This window comes from Mustela erminea, chromosome 8 (assembly GCF_009829155.1).
Source record: "Mustela erminea isolate mMusErm1 chromosome 8, mMusErm1.Pri, whole genome shotgun sequence".
In the NCBI taxonomy this organism is placed as follows: domain Eukaryota; kingdom Metazoa; phylum Chordata; class Mammalia; order Carnivora; family Mustelidae; genus Mustela; species Mustela erminea.
The window spans coordinates 58,678,750-58,700,881 of NC_045621.1; the positions used below are offsets into that span (position 1 = coordinate 58,678,750).

The 22,132-nt window shown below is 39.4% G+C and overlaps 2 protein-coding genes and 1 long non-coding RNA gene across 10 annotated transcripts in view; 2 read left to right on the plus strand and 1 right to left on the minus strand.

The window, feature by feature from the left end:
• The window catches only part of IFIH1 (interferon induced with helicase C domain 1), a 55,466-nt gene extending 42,558 nt beyond the window's left edge, over positions 1–12,908 (minus strand). For all 3 annotated transcript variants that reach the window (XM_032355747.1, XM_032355748.1, XM_032355746.1), the window contains exons 1-2: positions 12,064–12,908; positions 4,325–4,493 (exon numbers count right to left, since the gene is read on the minus strand). In XM_032355747.1, coding sequence (XP_032211638.1) covers positions 4,325–4,493; positions 12,064–12,516 — 622 coding nt within the window. In that variant the 5' untranslated portion in view covers positions 12,517–12,908. The remainder of the gene's footprint in view (positions 1–4,324; positions 4,494–12,063) is intronic.
• LOC116597692 lies at positions 507–8,867 on the plus strand. The gene is made up of 3 exons (XR_004288739.1): positions 507–737; positions 871–1,104; positions 8,783–8,867. It is a non-coding gene; the product is annotated as an uncharacterized LOC116597692 (long non-coding RNA).
• Positions 12,909–12,972: 64 nt separating the features above from the next.
• GCA (grancalcin) overlaps positions 12,973–22,132 on the plus strand; it is a 50,045-nt gene continuing 40,885 nt past the window's right edge. Inside the window, exons 1-2 of one of the 6 annotated variants that reach the window (XM_032355750.1) lie at positions 13,010–13,287; positions 13,617–13,701. The gene's annotated coding sequence lies outside the window, so the exon portion shown is untranslated. Of the gene's footprint in view, positions 13,288–13,396; positions 13,493–13,616; positions 13,702–22,132 lie in introns of those variants that run through there. The other 5 variants (XM_032355751.1, XM_032355753.1, XM_032355754.1 and 2 more) reach the window with 5 other exon arrangements.

Consider the following 22,132-nt stretch of genomic DNA (forward strand, 5'->3'; position numbering starts at 1 on the left):
CAGTAGAAATTTGCCTGAATATACTTTTGTACTTTGACATTTTGAAATGCTAGGAACATATTTTTTGTTATGATACAGTATTTCTATTTTTAATATGGACACAGTGAGTAATTCTTTTGTAATGATTAAATTTTATCTAAAAAGACATCATGAGAAGTACCACGGTAATCACTAAAACAGTCTGGTGATTTCCTATCTGACCATTACTGGTAGGAAGTAAGACACTAATTTAGTGACACAAAGTTATATTTAAGGCAGAATTATGAAAATGCAAATTTGGCAGTGGTTTTTCTTTAGCTTGCGCTCTTGCCATTTTGTTCCCTTGCTGTGCGTTCTACATGAGATGTACATATGCTTTAATGTCAGCCTAAATTCATGTATTTTGAATATCTGGAGATTTTTTAGGGATTCAATAAAATATTCTGTATCCTTCCCTTCCCTTTCCCTCCATTTCTCCCATCAGCCTTCCTTCCTTCAACTAACATGTAATGTTTTCTTAAGGGGCTATGTGAGTTACAAAGAAAAACAAGAGTTTCTGGCCTCCTGAAGCTATAATCTATCAGAGAAGACTGATTCCATAAATAAAGTATCTTAAAGTATCATTGTGGAGGAACCCATCTTAAAGGATAAAGGGAAAGTATGTCCTGTGTGTGGAGAATTTCCTGAAGAAAATTGTTGTGACTTCGGACTCTGTTGTTCGGCAAGACGACCTGGCAGCGTTTACAGGTACACATTAGGTCTGTTTGGGGTTTGTAATCCAAATTGTCCATTTATTTTGTACTTATCATTTAAGTGCTATGGAAATGTTGAATCATTTAATCCTCCAAATAGCCCTAGGTAATAGGTAATATTATTTTCCCCATTTCACAGAGGAGTAAACTGAGGCACAGAGAAGGCAAATACCTGCTCCAAGCTACACATGCAGGGAAGTAAAAGAGCCAGGATTCAATAAGCATCAGGATCTGCAGCCCAGGCTTCTGTATCTGTCAGTTCAGGCCACAATAAAATAGCAGAGATGGAGTAACTCAAGCAAGAGAATTTTGTTTTCCCATGGTGGTGGAGATCGGAAGTTCCAGATCAAGGTGTGGGCAGGACTGGTGTCTGGTAAGAGCTCTCTCCTAGGGTGCAGAAGGCCACCTTCTCACTGTGTCCTCACATGGTGAAGAGAGAGACAGAGATCTCTTCCTCTTCTTATAAACCACCGTCTTATCAGATTAGGGCTTACCCTTCTGACCTCATTTCACCTTAATTACCTCGCTGGAGGCCCTATCCCTCAGACATAGTCACATTAGGGATTAGGGCTTCAACATAGGAATTTAGGGGAAACACAATTTAGTCCATTGTAACTCCTAAGCACGAGAATAATCACAGTGAACTTTATTCTGGTCACGAAGACTTCCCAGACCAGAAGAAGTGTTTAGATTCCCATAAAAAGCAGCACAGTTCAGGAACAAAATTTAAACCCCAATCCCTCTGATTGGATTTTCTGAGGAAATGAAAAAATAAGTCCTACTTTTTGGAATGAGAAGGTCAGGAGCAACCTGCCTGCAGGTAGGGGTGGTGAGAAGGACACGAAAGCCACCTCAGCCAGGGATTGGAGCTTTCCTTCCAATCCTCCGAGGAAGCTCAGAGACCCCCTTTCCACTCTGCTCCCTGCCATCACAGAAGCCCTCATATCTGGGTCAATGCCCACCTTCACTCCCTTTGGTAGGAGGAGGGAGAAGTCCCAACCATGAGAGGTCTCTGCTAAGGGACCAGAGAGGGGGGTGGATAATTGGTTTCCCCTTTGTTTCTTTCCATAAGGCCTTTCCCCCTTTTATAGCCAGATAGGGTATATGCGTGGGCTGGGAAAATGTGGATAAACTAGTTCCTAAGCCATTCAGAAGCAGACACATAAAGACTTAATAATAACACAAATTTATGGCATACATAAAGAGAGTGAAGAGGAAAGCATGAGAGAACTAGACGTATGTGATGAGGAGCGTTATAATGTAGGTATTACCTGGGATTTACTATGTTTCCTCTACCTACATTGCTCTTGTTCAAAGTATTATAATTCTTAAAATTACATTAAACTTCTAGAGTCGCCTTCATGGTTTAGTCGGCTAAGTGTCCGACTCTCAAGTTTGGTGCAGGTCTTGATCTCAGGGTACTGATTTGGAACCCTGCAATAAACTCCATTCTGGGCATGGAGCTACTAAAACAAACAAACAAACAAACAAAACTTCTAAAAAGCATCTTGTGAAGAGGAACTGAAAAATATTTTAGAAAGAGGGGCGCCTGAGGGCATCTGGATGGCTCAGTAGGTTGAGGCTCTGCCTTCGGTTCAGGTCATGATCTCAGAGTCCTGGAATTGAGCCCCACATTGGGCTCTCTGCTCAGCAGGGAGCCTGCTTCCTCCTCTCTCTCTGCCTGCCTCTCTGCCTACTTGTGATCTCTGTCTGTCAAATAAATAAATAAAATCTTAAAAAAAAAAGAAAGAAAGAAAGAAAGAGGGGCGCTTGGGTGGCTCAGTGGGTTGAGTTCCTCTCGGTTTCCACTCAGGTTCTGGGATCTGTGTTCACCCTGGAGTCCGCTTGTCCCTCCCCTGACTTGCTCTTTTCTTTCTCTCTCAAATAAATGAATAAAAATATTTAAAATATGTATATTATAGAAAGAAATTTGGACAGACATGTTGTCCATGTCAGGAGACTCTAGAAGACACTTTGGAGCAGATCTTCTAGACTCCATCCTAAACAAGTATGCCACTTTACATAACTGTAAAATGGGTAGGTGTCAACGAATTTGAGGGACATATATAACAAGGTCTTGTGACCTGAAAGGCTACCTTTCTAATGTCCCTTGTTACACTGAGACCAAAATTTCCCAGGGAACAACAACAAAAAAAACTAGACTGCAGCCATTTTTTCTTTGAAATGTAAGCTCTTAAATGTCTGTCATGGAAGGATATGGTTCCATGAGGTCCTGAAAGGGAATGAACTCATTAAGAGTGTGTGTGTGTCTGTCTGTCTCTGTGTATATACATATATAGATATAGATATAGATATAGATATAGATATATACACAGATATGTGTGTGTGTGTGTATTTCTAACTACTGGGCAAAATTAACCTATTTCATAGATAATAGAGAATAAAAAATAATAAAAAATAATCAAATAATTATTAAATTATTTTAATAATTTAGTAAATTTTTACTTAGCACAAGCAACTCAGAAATGTGTTTACTGGTTGTCTTATTCCATTAGAAAGGCCCTATGTGGGGGCGCCTGGGTGGCTCAGTGGGTTAAGCCTCTGCCTTTGGCTCAGGTCATGATCCCGGGGTCCTGGGATCCAGCCCCGCATCGGGCTCTCTGCTCAGCAGGGAGCCTGCTTCTCCCTCTCCCTCTGCCTACTTGTGATCTCTGTCTGTCAAATAAATAAATAAATAAAATCTTAAAAAAAAAAAAAAAAGAAAGAAAGGCCCTATGTGGCCATAGGGACTTTGTGCTTTGTGTGTCTCCTTTAAGCCTGTATCTGCAGTATTTGCAATGGTATGTGTGGCACTCATCACATGTTGCCCATCGAATGCATGACGGATGACTGGATGAAGAGGAGAAGTGGAGTAAGCTTAAAGTGACTGTAAAGTATTTAAATCATTTTATTACCAATTAACTTTCAATGTGTCTTACATATGAGATTTTTGAAAACATAAGAGACATACCTTGAAAAGAAAAATAAAATGGCAGTTTGTATTGATTTAGAAATATATGTGAAAGGGTGCTAGAATGTTACTTTTATTATTATAATTGAAGGACCAAAAAAAAAAAAAACCTCACAGGAAGTAATATCGAGAGATGTTGGTAATCACAGACTTTTTATCAAATGTTTAATAAATTCCTTAAAAATTGATATAAACGACCAGAAGATTAGCAGCACAGTTATGATAACCGCTAAAATATTTTCTTCCAACTCATTGGTTATCTAATCAATATATAAATTATTTTGATAAAAATTTTAGGTAATCATCTTGTTTTCAATATAAGAGAAGTAGTGGAAATAATGTTAGATTAGGGGTCAGCTGCCAATATATAAGTATATAAAGCTGGCAATAGCCTAGTTTGCTGAGTTTTATGTATGACCTTTGGTAAGTTAATCTTTCCCCATGCAGCAGTTTCCTCCTTTGTAAAGGAGAGGAAAAAAAATAGATCATTTCCCAAATCGCTTCCAATTTTGAAACTTTGATTCTAAATATCTTAGTGTTTGGCATTGTGTCTACAGGCTTCATTAAACTCTCAATCACTGAGGAAAAGGTACAAACTCTTTTATAGTAGAATTAGATATACCTGCATTACTTCCAAAATCAGGGGTGCCTGTTAGCTCTTGGACAAGGGCATGGTTTTCCGTTTCACTTAGAGCAGCCAGAAATTTAGAAAACCAATTTTCTTTCTGCACGATCCTTTTCAGTAGCTCTCTCACCCCTGATTCATTTCCATTGTTTTCTGCAGCAGAAATCTGTTTTAAGAGAAAAGCAGAATTAAAAAGATCATATATCTTCTGAACAATTTTAAACAGGAACTAGCCTTTTAAAAAAAAAAAAAAGAGCAATTAAGTATAAGTATTGGTAAAGGTTTATATCCAAACACTAAAGAAGAGAACAATGTCACTTATAACAATTCTGAATTGTAGCAGAGAGCAAATCTCTGGGCCAAGCCCCCTTTTAAATATGCACCATTTTTTAAAGCCACCAAGACATTCAAAACTGACACTTAGGAAGTCAATATTCTGCCTTGGCCATTCTGAATAACAGGGGCAAGAGACTTTCATTTCTAGTTCTGTTATGTCTATTTGCCTCAATTGCTTTCCATATATCTAGACTTGCTATTTCTTTCAACCCACTGAGTCTATAAATAAGAAGCCGAATATTTCTTACGTCACTCCTCTTTCTTGACTATCAGTACTATGAAGTAATTACTATCACAAGATTTATATTCTTGTTTACTTAGTATATTTGCAGTATGTATTAATGACTATAATATTTTCTTAAATTTGTGGGGTTTTTTTTTTAAGATTTTATTTATTTATTTGACAGAGATCACAAGTAGGCAGAGAGGCAGGCAGAAAGAGGGGTGGGGAAGGAGGCTCCCCGCCGAGCAGAGAGCCCTACTCAGGGCTCCATCCCAGGACCCTGGCATCATGACCTGAGCAGAAGGCAGAGGTTTTAACCCACTGAGCTACCCAGGCGCCCTGTTAAATTTGTGTTTATTTAAGGTTATGAGGCAAATTTATTCCTACATATATTCCTTAAAGTATGGGGCAGAATTATTTCTATACTATTCATTACAACTTTTAGTCTTCCTTTGATTTCTCTTTTAGATTAAACTAGCAAATCATTTTAAATGTGGATCATTTGTGTAATCATTATCACAGGGCATTTCCCAGTACTTAATTCAGCACCAAGCATTTGGAGAAAAAAACTAATACAAGCTACATTTAGACCAGAAAGAAATTAGACAGGGTATCATCAACCTGCTGTGTCTTGAAGAAAGCCTTCTTCCTTCTGGGCCTCAGCTTCTGCATGTACAGAATGGGGCAAATGAAAAGAAATTTCGGATCTCGCCCCCCCACCCCCACCTGCACATTAGGCACACCTGGGGAGCTTTAAAAACACTGATGTCTGGGATCTACCCCCAAAGATTCTGACTTATTTTGTCTGTGTTAGGAAGCCAGAATTTTTAAGGACCTCACAGTTCTAATCAGCAGCTTAGATGAGAAATGCAGACTTACTTGCTCTCAAAGGTCCTTCTGAACATTTGTCCACCTCCTACATGTATAATCTGGGTTGACTTGCTAGATCAATTGTTTCCTATTAAATTTGTGTATTTTCTAGTCCTATAAATATATCCTATAACTTTTTAGTTTCAGATATTTGTTTGCATTTTTGGAACAGTGCTTGACACAAATTTAGTGTTATATTATTATGGATGACTGAAGAAAGCATCAACCTTTATAAACACTTCACCAATGGACACTACTTAGTACAGAAGATGTAGCATGATTTCTACCCAGTGGGTACATCTGTCTTACTAGATAATACTTAATGATGTTATTATAAAGGCTTCACACCTATTAACCCAGAAACCCTGAAGAAGGGACCAATATTAACCCACTTTTCAGACCAGAAATCCAACACACAGAGAATTCCAGTTACCTCCCTGAAGCTACAAAGCTAGTAAATAGGTAGAATTTCATCCCAGGCAACTGACTTCAGAGGCCAAATACTGCCTTCCTGAGCTATAATTATAGCTACTAATTGTCTCCAATTGTAAGCATTTTCTGACAAGAAGTTGGTAAGATGACTACTGGACTTAATAAAATTTAGGTGATTTCAGTCCATCTCCCTCACAGCATTTTCTAAGCAGATTCTTGCTGATTTCTCACCTTTTGTCTAACTTCATTAATCTCCTAATGGAAACTTTTTGTCTTCTCTGGTGTTTGTAACATCTTTATTATTATCTGCTAACTTAAAACATAGTTGCTAAAGATGTTTTAGTAAGACTGGTTTGAGCACCTTCTTTTAACTCAACCACTCCTATTTTTAATTACCTCACTCTTTAATCACCTTTAAATCCATCTGACAGCAGTAATCAGAAAGCATTTCTCTAAAAAGAGTGGGGCACTGTAATGAATACTCTCATTAAAAACCTAATTATAGGGGCGCCTGGGTGGCTCAGTGGATTAAGCCGCTGCCTTCGGCTCAGGTCATGATCTCAGTGTCCTGGGATCGAGCCCAGCATCGGGCTCTTTGCTCAGCGGGAGCCTGCTTCTCTCTCTCTCTCTCTGCCTGACTCTCCGCCGACTTGTGATCTCTCTGTCAAATAAATAAATAAAATCTTTAAAAAAAAAAAAAAAACCTAATTATAGTATAGGCACTAAATCTTCTTCCACTATTAATTAGTTAAGTTGATTTTAACTGTAGAATTACATTTGTCAAGCTTGCTTTGTCCTTATTGATTTCAGGCAGTTGAGGATCATTATGTCATTATTTCCTATGAATATTTTTATTATATGAACAGTGGAACTACATGTAACACCTGTACAATTTTAGCAGCTTCATCAAGATTCTGAATTTTTAAAGAAATCTTATGAGTTTGGGTGCTAGAAAGTAGCATCAGCTCCCTTTGAAACAGCCATATATATATATGTAAATACATATATATATATTTTTTTTACTTAATCCGTTCTTCTAAAACATACTAGAGACATTAGATCCCAACATTAAACTTGATTATGGAAATTCTTGAGAGGTGAGTACTTAGACTTGAGACTTCAACAGAACATGTAATGATTCTTATGCTCCTCCCTCACTGAGCATTTTCTCTAAATATGCAGTTTAAAATATCTATGAAACATTTTTAACTAATTTATAGGATACAAAATAATTATGAATTTGTTGGTAATACAATTACATGCTTTCACATTCTAAATTATTTGATCTATGTTTTTTCTTTCCAACAGAAATAAATGATATTTCCACTAGGTACTGGCTCGCTGACGAAATTGTTTGATAAAAATGTTTTCTCTCCTTCATAAAAATCTTAGGTAACAATTTAAATATAATGGCATTATTTTTTTTTTAACATAGCAGAGCTCAGCTCTCATACCAGTAAATCAGGAAGCAAAACTTATGTTAAAAACAAAGAATTTTTAAAAGCTGGTTCTTCAGGTGCCTGGGTCGCTCAATCTTTAAGCGTCTGCCTTTGGCTTAGGGCATGATCCCAGGCTCCTGGGATCAACCCTGCATCAGGCTCACTGCTTGGCAGGAAGCCTGCTTCTCCCTCTCCCACTCTCTCTGCTTGTATTCCCTCTCTTGCTGTCTCTCTCTCTGTCAAATAAATAAATAAAATCTTAATAAAATCTTTAAATAAATCTTTAAATAAAAATAAAATAAAATAAAATTTAGTTCCCCATAGGAAGAGGGGAAAAAAATAAAACAAGGCAAAATCAGAGAGGGAGACCAACCATAAGAGAAGACTGTAAATCATAAGAAATAAACTGAGGGTTGCTGGAGGGGAGGGGCATTGCGGGATGGGATAATTGGATGATGGACATTAGTGAAGGCATGTGATGTAATGAGCACTGCGTGTCATATAAGACTGATGAATCACTGACCTCTACATTTGAAACCAATAATACATTATATGTTAATTAATTGAATTTAAATTTAAAAAGAGATTTAAAAAAAAAACTAGTTCCCCATAAAAAGTTAATGTGCTGGAGGGAAGGTGGCTGGGTGATGGACATTGGGGTGGGTATGTGCTATGGTGAGTGCTGTGAATTATGTAAGACTGATGATTCACAGACCTGTACCCCTGAAACAAATAATACATTATATGTTAATAAAAAAAAGAATTCTAGCTAATAAATGTAAAAGGAATAACATTAAAGAAAAGTTAATGTGTTTCTAAATGAATACATATCATCACATTGACATCACTAACTTCTTACTAGTACTTTTTCTTCCTAATAAAATTCTTACACATACTAATTTGCCTGACAATATAATGAGCCGGGAGAAACTGACTCATGTTTTCGCTTCATATAAGGACGACTGGACTTGGTTTCTAGCTGGACCGAACAAAGTATCTCTGGTTCTCCCATGTAAATTGAAGGCATATGGGATCGTCCTGGACTATGGGTGTTTAATGCTTTGAACTGGCTGGGACTGAAACATGAACCTCTCTTCATCTGCTCAGACTGATATTAAGACACTGGAAATGTCTATATGTTCACCTCTTTTCCAGAGTTCATGGATGTTTAAGTCAATGGATCTCAATGGATCTCAATGCCAAGAGGTCACGAAGCAGCCTAAAATAAAACAGGTCAGTAAAAGGGCAGCCCCTTTCTCTTAAGGATCATTATATTACAACGATCCGTAAAGTGATTCTTGTATTTATTATTGACTCTCCGGTATTTACAATAGTGCCTTGCATACACTAGACATTAACTATTTATTAGAAGGATGAATACCAATTAACGCTACAACATAAGCTCCATGACAGCACAGACAGTATCAGCATTATTATCTAGTCTTTTCACCACTGGCATGATATCTGCCACAAGATGTCACTCCATAAATTTAAACCAAATGAATGAATAGTCAATCCATTAAATAAGTTTCTTTGGATACTTGCTGGATACCAAACTAAATCTAGAATAATTTCCAGAGGCTCTGGTGTATGAAGGGCAGGGGTTGCAGGGATGGACATGAGAACCATAAACTAAAATGACAGACCGAGTAGAAAATGTCTGCTAGAAAACAGAAAATAATTATAATAAAATATTTTTTAGAAGTCCTGACTTCTTAGTCAAATATTACTTAAGGATATCCAAAAGCAAATTTGGAGATCTTAAGTCCATCATCCATCCATTTCCAAATGCCTGGCAAGGCAATCCATGACATCATGTGTTCTTATCCCTTATCTCAGACAACTTGTGGGAAATAAATTCAATCAATCAGTTAATACTTATCAAGTACCAGTTCCATAGCTAGTCCTGGCTAGGTTTCTAAAGATGAAAGACATAGTTTTTCCTTGGAATCCCAGTTTAATGCAGGGGCTTTAAGCAGATCTCAATTTCAATGTGGTTGATTCACCTAAATCTCTGAAACTTTAAATTCACAAGGAGTTGTAACCAAGTGAATGATGATAAAAGTCATCATCGTCATCATGTCAAAACAACTCTTTATTATTATTATTCATTAAAAAGCTTTTTCATAAACATGATTTCTCATTTGTATTCACTAAGGTACCATGAGTGAGAGGAGATATTATGTCCATTTTCTTGGGTAAATTTAGGATCAAGGAACTTAAATAACTTGACCCAAAGTAACACACAGAGTAAGAAACAAACATAGGTCTCAAAACCAGGTTTCCCATTCCAAATTCTTATGTTTTTCCCCAGTACACTTTGCTGTTTTGAGATAAATATTCATCAATGACCCCCAGATCAATACAGATTCTTCTAAACCTAGTGCTGCTTTCTCACTGTCTCCGATAGCTTATTTTTCCATTGTCTTTGATAGCTTTGATGATGATACACGTAAAACGACATGTAGACATGATTCCAGAATGTCACAGAGACACTATTCCTCCTCAGAAAGCTTCAAATGCATAGCTCCTCCATCTTTCAGAGCCTCTTTTGAAATATGAATTTGAGGGAGAGTTTGGGTTGCTTTGACTTTAACTGCTACCCAGTACATAAATGTCCTTTTACTCTACATCTTCTTTGTGTCAAATCCCTTGCATTACTGCTAGCTGCCTCCAAGCTTGCCAGAATCAAGAACTTGGATAAAATCTAGCTGGCGGAAATTCAATCCAGGCAAGACAAAAGTGATGCTGATAGGCAGAAGTATTTAGAGTAAATAAGGAGAAGTGCTGTTTCGCTGGCAATCGGGACATCATACCCACCAAACATAAACAGCTTTGTGGTGTTACTGGACTCTGTTGCTTCTGGACTTCCTAACAGCTACTGTGGCTGGAAATGCCATCTTCCATCTCCAGCTGGCTTGAAGGCTGCATACTGTCTTCCAAATTAAGATTCTGCCACAGTGATGTACACATTTGTCATATCCAGCTGGACTACTATAATGCGTTCTAGCTGGTTCTCAATACACAAAACTACATAAACGTTACAGACAACAGTGTAAAGTAATTTACTTGTTGGGAAAACCAGCCATCAAAATTAGATGCATGCTTGGGTCTTTGGACAGGCCCTATGGCTGTCAAGTCTACAAAGGACTATCAACTTTAGTTGCTAAAGACAAAGTTACATCACAGGCTAACATGAGGCCAATGTCCAGAACTTTGTAATGCAGACACAAACAACTGATGAATCCAAAAGAAAGAAAGAGAGAGAGAGAGAGAGAGAGAGGAAAGAAAAAGTCAGAATCATAGCACGTTAGACAAAGCCTTTGACTTTTACTCATGGGTTTGGTTATTTGCTTACATGCTTTTCAATATAAGATATTTATTTACTTACAACCCAGAATAAGTCATGTTCAATGTAGGGCAACATTTCTATACTTCACAGTACATCCTTGTTCATTGAAAAACAATGAACAAAGAAACATTACATTAAGTGTAAAGTGACCTGTAAAATTCACCCTGTCAGAATGCCTTTGCTAACATGAAAAATTGCAACTGGCAACATTTTTTCCCCAATAAATTATCTACGACTTTTAGTTCCCAGAGAATGTCATAACTTGGATCAAAGAAAAAGAAAAACGTGTGTGTGATGTAATTTCTCCATTTGGACCAAGATCAAATGGCATAATAAATAATAATATAGGCCAAAGATTGGCAGTTTTTTTCTGTAAAGTTCAGATAATACTGTAAGCTTTGTGGGCTATATAGTCTCTGTTCAACTGCTCTTAAAGTGCGAAAGCAGTTGTAGTATGTAAATGAATGGGCATGGCTCTGTTCCAATAAAACTTTCTTTATGAGCACTAGAAATTTAAAAATGTGTAAACTATTCTTAGTGTTTGGGCCTGCAAAAACTTGTAATAGGCTAGACTTAGACCATGGGTCATGGTTTGCTGATACCTGTTCTATCGAACTATATAAAGTGAGAGGTAAAATTGTAGACCACCAGAACCTAAATCCCTAAGTCAGCTACTGCTTTCCCGGGACACCTTGGGCAAGTTACATAACCTACCTCAGTTTTCCCATCTGTAAAACAACATTAATAACCTTAAAAATCGTAATGAGTGATTGGCAGCATGAACTCTGATCATAAGTTTTGCAAATGATGCTAAGCACCTATAGTAAGTGCTCAATAAATGTTATCTATTAGTACGAGTTACTATTTTGGAGTTAACACCTCTTTGGCTTCTTTTAGTGAAAGGATTAGAAAAAGAGCTTTCTTTGTACTCCAATTCTCAAAATATGTTACGTGCCTAACTGTTCTCTTCTCAAGAAAGGAGGGAACCAAATTTACCCAGAGATATCCAAGAACATTTGGAGTGGGGCAAAGGAAGGAGCAACCCTGAGTTACAAACTCTGCCTCCATCTGAGCAGACACCTACCCGATTACGGTCTTCATTTGTCAACAGTTTCTTCTCCACACACTTATCCAAGACATCTCTAACCAGAAGTCTGTCCACCAGGGTGGGCTGGAGGAGGTTCAGCAATTGGAGACACTCATCATGAGCGTTCTCGGAGGATGGCGAAGGCAGGTCGGTGAGCTCTGGGTTCAGGTAGCGGGCGGCTAAAACGCTGCCTGCTCTCTGAAGGGCCACCAGAAATTGTCTAGGCCAGCCAGGGGGCCAGCCTCCCTTCTCCAAAGCGTTCAGAAGTTCATCAGCCGCCTGCATGTTCCCAGCGTTGACCGCCGTCCTCTGGATCTGCTCCTTCACGTCATTGGGCAGAAAGTCCAGGTAGTCCAGCACCGGCTCCACCTGGATGTACGTTTTCACTCTGGCCCTGAAACACGAGATGAGATAGCAGAAACTCTTGTCTGCAGAATAGCCGTTCGACATCTTTCCCCTCGCAGCGAAGGGAGAGGATTCCCCCCCAGCAGACGGACGGTTTGCTGTTCTGGGCTCAACAGGTGAGCTGGGTGTCCCGCAGTCGGTTTGGAGCCGCAGGGTCCGCAGCGCTGTGTCTGACGAGCCAGGGGCCCGCAGGACCCCCGGGACAGCGCGCGGGGCAGGGGTGCTCGGTCGGCCGCACCTGAGCAGGGGGCGGGTCTCAGGGACGCGGCGGCGCGAAGCTGCGAGCCGCCGCGACCCCTCCGACTCTCGGCTGCGCTCGCCCTGGCCGAGGACCCAGATGCCGCCGCCGCCAACTCCGGTGGGAGCTTTGAGCCCCGCTTTCCGCCCGGCAGTTCTTGTAGTTCGCCGGAGTTGGGTTTCTGTTTCGATTCTCCGCGTCCTCCTCGGGCCTTTACAGACGTAATCCGCCGGGGCGGGGGTGTGTCGGTTTCCCAGCGCAGGAGCCGCCCCTCGGTCGGCCGTGGCACGGACAGGGTTCTGGTGGCGGACGCTGTGGGAAACGGAGTAGGAAAGCGAATTCGAAAAGCCGCGACTCAGCCACTCTCCGCCTGCAGGTATTTTGACTTTTGTGCCTCAAAACTCAGACTTCTTTCCCACAGCCGTCTTGCATGGCCGCCCCCTCCCCCCAGCCCCGTCAGCGAAAATGTGGAGGGCTTGGAAGCGCGTGATGCGGGACTTCCCGGTCCAGAAGTGAAGAGAAACAGCCCCGGACCCTGACGCCAGCAAGAAGGAGTTACCCTCGGCCGGTGCAGACAGGTGGGTTCTGCTCCCCCCCCCAAACCTCCACCCCCCCCCCACCCCCCCCACCCCCCCCCCCCCCCCGGTCTGGAGATAAGATGGTCACACTGCAGGAAGCAGGTGGAGAAAATAAAGCTACGAAGACATCTTTCCAGAGAGGTGTGAACCCAGAGCCCCAGAATGAATGAACTTTGCACCCGGTCTAGAGTAAACCTGACTTCCCGTGGGTCCGCCCCAGCCAGCTCTTTGCTCTGAGAATTTGTGGGTATGAAAAAGAGGGAATAATGATAAACGGTTTATTTGACTGCCTGATGTGTAAACTGTAGTATTTGTTTGGCTTTGACCAGGGCCTGGTGACAGACGCAGAGGGACTCTAACCACCAACTCAGTTTAAGAGCAAGCCAAGAATGAAGGTTTTCTATCTCCCAGCCTGTAAGTTCCCCATATTCTTTAATATACAACTTTCCTTTAATAAAACAAAACAAAAATCCCCAACAACTTATTTTTGATATAGCTGCCATTCTTTTCTTGGATTCAATACAGAAAGTTTTGGCTGAAGCAGTGAGGAACTTAATTAGCAACTAATGTACCAACTTGTAGTAAACATCAACATTTGTCTATGTCATGAGGGAAAAAAAAAGACACCCACACTGAAAAATGGCAGCTTCGGTTCAGTACAGAAGCCACATAAAAGTGAGTCCTTCAGGTTGCTACTCACATTCTGCCGTCCTGGGGGTCTGTGGGTGGTAGCGTATATGCTTCACCAGGAGAACCTCTTCGTCTAGAATTATGTGGAGAAGGGAGGGGTCAGTTAAGCCATTAAAAAGATACATTTAGGAAAAGTAATCTCTTAGCTAAGCATATTCAATGAAGTTTAGATAGGACAGGGGAGCCTACTGCGGCTTTGGACTGGATAAGAGAAATACAGAGTCCTTGTTTTTCTCAGATGCGTACAAAATACTCAGTTGAGCTCTTTATAGCATGTCATCTTATTTTATGCTCTAATTATATAGCTAAGCTATTTTCTTCCCTGTAGGATTGTAAGCTGCTTGAAGAGAGGCCATGTGTACACACTAACCAGTAGAATACAAACAGTAGATCCTAACCAGCAGGTCCTTGCTGATTACCCTCAATGGGAATTTTATTTGCCTTGACGTTAGCAGCTGGTCTAATGTCAAACACATAGTGAAAGTTACTGAAGTGAAATAAACTTTGTCCTTGCAGGTGGACCTGCTTTATATTATTCTTTTATGTTTCTTCATAAAATACCAGTATGTATTAATTTTGGGATTTGACCTTGTACCTAAAAAAAGAGAGATTAAGGGGTCAGTTGCTTAAGTGTCTGACTCTTGGTTTCAGTTCACGTCATGATCTGATGAGTTTGTGAGATCGAGCCTCACGTCAGGCTCTGCACTCAGTGGGTGGTTGGCTTGAGATTGTCTCCTCTCCCTCTGCCCCTCTCCCCCACTTGCTCACGCCCCCTCCCCAAAGTAAATCTTTAAAAAAGAGATTAAATTATACATTTTTACAAAAGTATTCAAATTATCGATTTTAGTTATTGGGTCTGTAAAGATATCTTTTAGGACTATTCCAAGAAATTCCCTCCACCCCTACCCTGGAGGTGCTGACAGGTTTCATTCTGTACATTAAAACAAAAGCCAACCAAGCAACCAAAAACCATTCTGTCCCCTGATGCCCATTCTTCTGTTCTTGAATGTCAATCACTGGAGGATACAAAGGGATTGATGGCTAAATATGGGGAAATAATGTCATCATCCTAACACCGTCAAATTGCTATTTGGATGACCGAGGGTCAAAAGTAGAAGCTTACGTTTTTGGTGTTCAGATTATGTCATTCATTCATGCAGTCATTTAAAAAATATTTATTATAAGTATTTGCAATATGATCAATGCTGCTCTTGTGTAGTTAATAAAACTGAGCAAAGCTTCTAATTTTATGGAACTTACATTCAAGTGGAAATGGGAAGACAGATACCAAATAATAGCTAGAAAATAGGCAATGTGCCACTTGGGAACAAATGTTATGAGATCTACAGTAAGATCCATTCCTACGTATTTTGTTGCTATCATAAATGGAATTATTTTCTTTTTCACATAATTTGTTGTTAGTGTATAAGAAATGTTGCTGATTTCGGGGCGCCTGGGTGGCTCAGTGGGTTAAGCCGCTGCCTTTGGCTCAGGTCATGATCTCAGGGTCCTGGGATTGAGTCCCGCATCGGGCTCTCTGCTCAGCAGGGAGCCTGCTTCCCTCTCTCTCTCTCTGCCTGCCTCTCCGACTACTTGTGATTTCTCTCTGTCAAATAAATAAATAAAATCTTTAAAAAAAAAAAAAGAAATGTTGCTAATTTTTGTACATTGATTTCATATCCTACAACTTTACTGAATAAGTTGATTAGATCTAACAGGTTTTTATTGGAGTCCTTAGGATTTTCACTGTATGAAATCATGTCATCTACAAATAGAGACAATTTTACTTCTTTTTGTCCAGTTCTGATACCTTTTATTTCCTTTTCCTGCCTGATTGCTCTGGCCAGGACCTCAGCACTATGTTGAATATGAGTGGGGAAAGTGGGCACCCTTGTCTTGTTCCTGACGTTAGTAAGACCGAGATAATAATGCACACTACAGTTCCGCCAGCTGATTTTTCATATAGACCCCCTCTAATTCTCACCACCAGCATTTCATAATATCTATCAGTAACAATTCATATTTACTTTCAAGTAAGAGTCACTTTGAGAGATGAGGGTTGAACGATGAAGACTGAGTGTGAGTACAAACACCAGAAGGAAAGTAGAAAGGGACCTCTTTTTTAGGAATCGTCCATAATCTTGATAGGACCGTTCTGGAAGGAGGAGATTGATGGGGGAGAAAGCCAAGCCTCAGTCTCTCAAAATGTGTCTTTTTTCTTTAGCTATAATTTTGCATTGGGATTTAGTTTATTTTTTGCTTTTTCATTGAATAGATATTTTCCTGTGTCAAGCTTCCTCTGATAACTTTCATTTTCATTCTCCTCTTTGTTTTCCAAATGTAAGTTTCTATTTCCTTTCTCCTTTGGGGTAGGGAGTCTTGTCAATCTATGTCTTTTACTTTTCTCTAGACCTGCCTTTTCTTTTTAAACCCAAAAGAAACATTTCAGTCCCCATCAATTTTTAAAAAGTCATCTGTAGCATTTTGTTCTCTAAACAGTAATTCAGGAAGATATGAGATAACAAATTCCTGCTGTTATCCAGCCTTTCATCTGAGATTTCTACAGCTGAGAAATAGTAAAAATCATAGCTGCCTCTTCTTTGACAAACTAGAACTACAATATAACAGCAGTATGCTTTTTTTTCCTCAATTAAATTACAATAAATCTAGTTCAATAAGGAAATGATTCTAATACTGTTTTTCTGTTCCTTTGGTTGTTGCCAACTTGTACTAATAAAGTGCCAACTCTGTTTTATTTAAAGCTAGGTGTCTTTAACCTAGCAGTATGGTGCTCTGATTAAGCATGATGACCCTGAGCCAGAATGTCAGGACTCACACCTCAGCGTTGCGTCTTAGTTGCTGTTTCCTGAAGTTTCTCACTTATGAAATGAGCAAGATACCAGTACCAGGCCGGGCCATAAGGTTGTTCAAGGGCTAGACTGTAAAGCACTTAGCACCAGCCCTGGCATTTTAGGTGTCCAAGAAGTAACTACAAGCAATGAGTAAGAGATGGTGCTAACTCTCAAAGAATGCACAATTTAGAGTGGAAACAAATTAGTTATGTTCATAAGCCTATATAATAACTAGCCATATGATTGAGTTTTTAGATAGGATCACTTTTTTCAAGAAACAGAAGCTGATAGACTGATTTAGCAGAAAGTTTATTGAAAGGGTACTGTCATATCTTTATATTTCAAAGACAGAAGTCCAAAACAGAAAAAGGAATTTTAGCTAAGTTTATTAGATCCTAATACTCATTTCTTAAATATTTCTACCATTTCAGTTATAAAATTCTGGTTTTAAGCATGCACATGTAAAAGTGCTTCTATATAACAAAACAATGTTGGGGGAAAAAAATCAGGAATCTGAAAAATTTTCCAAATATCTATTTTTCCAAATTCTTCTTCTATAGCTTAATCCTTTCAAAACAGTCACTTTGGACATGTTTTTGTTAAAACAACTCCTATACCTCAAAGACATAGATAGGGCTTTTTTTTTTTTTTTACTTTATTTTAAAATTAATGGTTAAAAGCAACTACAGCTAAATATAATTAGAGTGCCATTGTTTTTTTCTTGAAATTATGGTTGATGGTTAACTGGTAAAAACACCTGGGGTTAGATGTCTAAGCCTGTGTTCATTCTGATTGAGAGGTTGCTATTCTAATCACTTAATATATACACCTCTACAATTATATTTCACCTGCTCATATTATAACTGACAAAATTTTGAAGTAGAATGAGTTACTGAAATCAAGCATTAAGATAAATTAAATCAATCTTTTTGATTTACTAAACAACAAAGCGTTAAACTAAGATTTTTTTCTAAAATAATAAAGCGAGGGTCCTGGGCAGCTCAGTCGTTAAGCTCAGGTCATGATCCCAGGGTCCTGAGATGGAGCCCCACATTGCATTGGGCTCCCTGCTCAGCAGGAGGTCTGCTTCTCCCTCTCCCTCTCCCCTTGCTTGGGTTCCCTCTCTTGCTGTGTCTTTCTGTCAAATAAATACATAAAATCTTTGAAAAAATAAAATAATAAAGCATTATCAACTTCAAAATGTATTTTATTATTAATGCATTAATATTATTATTAATGCATTAACTGGTTTATATCAGTTACATTGAACAATTTTATTTCATCTTCATCTGATGCCTTACTATTTAATTTTTATTTCTATTTTATGATACATTATTATAGTTGTACATGTAGAGATTTTCTAAGTATATATGCTTTTATTAGGGTTCATGTTCAGATATTTCTGCTGATAAGGAATCAGGAACAAAGTCAAAGTACTTGGAGACCACAGCTCTAGAGAGCCACCTAAGGGCTAGAAGTTGTGATGAATTTGAGGAGCAGGATTAATATGAATAGAAGAAGAAGATGTATAGGGGAAGGGAGAGTGAACTCTGGGCAAAGAAGGGAAATTCAACATTTAGATCTTGAAAGTGGAACATTTCAAGTTACTAGCATTGCTTTGTGAAAGATGTCAGTATACTAAGTTAACACATGGAAACTGAATATATTTCATATTCTATTGCCAGATATGCAATGGGATATAAAATATATTCTTGAGTTGAATATTGTTTTATTTTTTTTAAATATTTTATTTGAGAGAGCAGGCAGAGAGGCAGAGAGAGAAGGAGAAGGAGAAGCAGACTCCCCGCTGAGCAAGGAGCCCGATGTGGGGCTCAATCCCAGAACCCCGTGATCATGACCTTAGCTGTAGGGAGATGCTTAACTGATTGAGCCACCGATGCTCCCCTTGAATTGAATATTTTAAGAAATAGTTTTTGTTCACTGTAGAAATTGGGGGGGGGGTAACGCAATGCTGAAGAAGATTGTATTAGTTATTTGTAATCCTATCACCCAGAGATAGGCATTTTTAATATTTTAAGTGTATTTCCTACGAATACTTTATTGTGTAAATATGGGTATTTGCCTGTGTGCATTCAACATCTCTTCAACAGACCGTGAGCGAAGATGGTCACAACTGTGAGGAAGAGATCTCCAAGGAAGCGATCTCCATTGGGAGATCATGTTGACATGCCATGGGGAGAAAGAGCCTGTGGCAGATTCCCTACAGTAGGGATGGCCAGGATATTTGGGCAGCAATGACTAATATTGAATAAAAAGTTCATTCCTTTGTCCTACTTGCCATATTGACCCTTCTCAGTCCCAGATCTTTCTTCAAAGTCTGCCACAATTAACAGTTTTGTGTTGTGTGCATTGGTTAACAAAGGAGAGCTGGTGGCCCCATGTAGTGGAGCAGAGTTGCATAGAAAGAAAGTGTAGCTGTTGGAAGTGAGACAGGGAACATGGATCAAGAATTCCATCCAGGGGTGACAATGAGAGCAAAAGCCCTCTAGGAATCCTCAGAAATCTTAGGAATAGTGCCAGACTTACAATGCTCTCCAGTATGGGAAGGGCCATCTCAGTAGACATGCTTTCAGCTGTAAGATAAAAAATGCCTGAGTGAATGAGGCCCAGTCAGAGGGATTGATTTTTCTCACACAACAAGAACAGTCAGTGCATTCGTTGTGTCAGAATTCAAGGATGTGTCCTGTGATTTTTCTCTCATGGTTTCAGAATGGCTACCATGGCTACAAACATTATTTCTTCCTACAACCTCAGTTAAAACATGTTGTGGTGGTGGGAGCATGGGGTTTCTCCCATTTACTTCCTCCCAACAGTGAAGGAAGAAAAGATCCCAGGAGTTCCCCAGTAGAATTTCTCATCTATCTCATTGGCCGGAACTGGGCTGTGCCCTCCTCCCTAAAATAAAGTGAAATTTGCTCAAAATTCAAACAATTATGGTATTTAATAGTAAGGCATTGTCTGTCATAGAAGCTTAAACCATTTTATTTGAATATGAAAATACAAAGATGACCCAAGGAAGGCTAGAAAAGCCTGTTTTCAGGCAGCTTTCCCTGAGAGCACACGCATTGTCCTTGGAGAGCGCCCCCAATGGGAAGTTCCAAAGCTGCCATTCAGTTCCTGTGTCCCCAGAGTGAGCTTAGAAAGCTGTTCTGAAGCCCAGCTAGCTGCGTATTAGACTCACATGGAAAGGTGTATACAGTTATACATTGCATCCAAATCCATTGCATCCAAATCTCCACAACTGAAACATTAGGGTCAGTTATTTTCCCTTTCAGTTCCACTCGTGATTCCTCTCTCTGGCCAGAGGTGAGAACTAGGGGTTAGGGCCAGCTGAGAGGACAGCCAAGTCTCATTATTTATGGTGGTCATGTACTATAAAGTTGTACTGAATTAGTGAATGGGGACCTGCTGTTCCTGGGGACATGTGCAGTGAGGTCACACTCTGGTCAAAACATTTCTAAAATGTTCCAATATATAACCTTGTTTTGTGTGTGTGTTTCCATTTAAAGTCACCTAAATTAATATATATTGTTGATTCATTAACATTGAACTCAGAGTTAAAAGCACTATAATTCATACCTGAGTGAAGCTTATCTAACACATATTTTCTCCGTGAGACACATCACGATTTTCCTGTGCTTAGAAACACCAGATAACACTTCAGAACTGTGCTCGGAGGCATTTTAAACAGTGAAATCACTGACAAAAAGCACAAAAATGCCAAGAATTGGCACTAAATATACCACGAAAAGGATACCTGTTTACGGTTTGAGAGCTGAGACAAGAAGGCAGAGCTTCGCCTTGTTCGACCTCAGCTGGAAACATGTTCACTGGGCAACTCACATTTTTCACTGCTCTGCACAGGTCCACCAATGATCAAGAAAACATAAAAAGTAATGATTTGGGGATTACAAATAAGTTTTAGTGAGTAGGTGAATAGTTTCCTGGTCTAACCAAGGGAATATGAAAACCTCAATTATGTTTTATATACATATTCCTGAATCATTTGTATTTAGTTTAGCTAAAGCCATGATGTAAATGAACATATATTTTCAGTAGTTTTCTGAGAGATATTGTAGCTTGTAACATTGATCCACCAAATCAATTGACCTGGACATTGTCAGATATTTGCTTAGAATAAATGGAACCTATTATGCATCACAGAAAATATATACCTTCTTGGCAGCAACACTGTTAACACTTCAGAATGTCAGTCTCCAGCAGATATTTGGAAAAAATGAATCATATATAAATTCATAAGCTCATCTTGGGCGCCTGGGTGGCACAGTTGCTTAAGCATCTGACTTTGGCTCAGATCATGATCCCAGAGACCTGGGATTGAGTCCTGCCTCGGGCTCCCTGCTCAATGGGGAGCCTGCTTCTCCCTCTCCTCCCCACTCATGCTTGCTCTCTCTCTCTTTTGCTATCTCTGTCTCTGCCAAATAAATAAATAAAATCTTTAAACAAATAAAAAAGAAATAAAAAGGTCATCTAATGTCTGTAAACTTGAGAGAAAATAACAAGGGCAAAAAATCTGAATCTGAGTGACTTTAGAAAAATTTTTGCTTATCTTATCCTGTTACCTAGGCTTTTGGTAGTTCTCCAACCTATTGGCTCTGCAAAGAGAATGAGGGACAAAAGTTGGAACCCTTCTATCATTTGAAAAAACTACCTTCCTTATGTTAAGCAACTGGAATTTCTTATACTTTTTGTTAGGCAGTTAGTTAGACATGAGCAAGGAGAGATAAAGCAGGTGCTGGCCATCCTTGAGAGCCACCCCCAAGGGTTAACAGTGATGCCTTCAGAACAACCTCTAAGGGCTAACTGAACAGGAAAGACCAGGCCACAGAACTGGCTTAAAAGCTACAAGGGGATGTCCAAGAGCTGAGCATGTACACAAGGGTCACAACTTGCCCTTAAGTACCTTCAAGATCACAACAAAATTCATTACACATCCATAAATATGCAGTAGATAAATAGAATTATAACCAAATGCATCATGGTTCCTTCAAGAGTTAGCATAGGCCGTATGCATGTGCAGAAGCCAAAATGTTAAACAACCACCAGCCGTCAGTCAAAAATGTCAATCAATGCCAAATTCACATGTTCACAAAGCAGGCTTAAAAGGATGCAGCCAGAGCTTCTGGGGCATTGCCACTCTTACTCTGGCAGTGGCCCACTCTCACTCTTGAATCAATTTACTGTACTTATCTACTCGATAAACTCTCCTCATTTTGGGGTCTCCAATTCTTTGGTGATCTGGGACAAGAAGAAAGCAACAG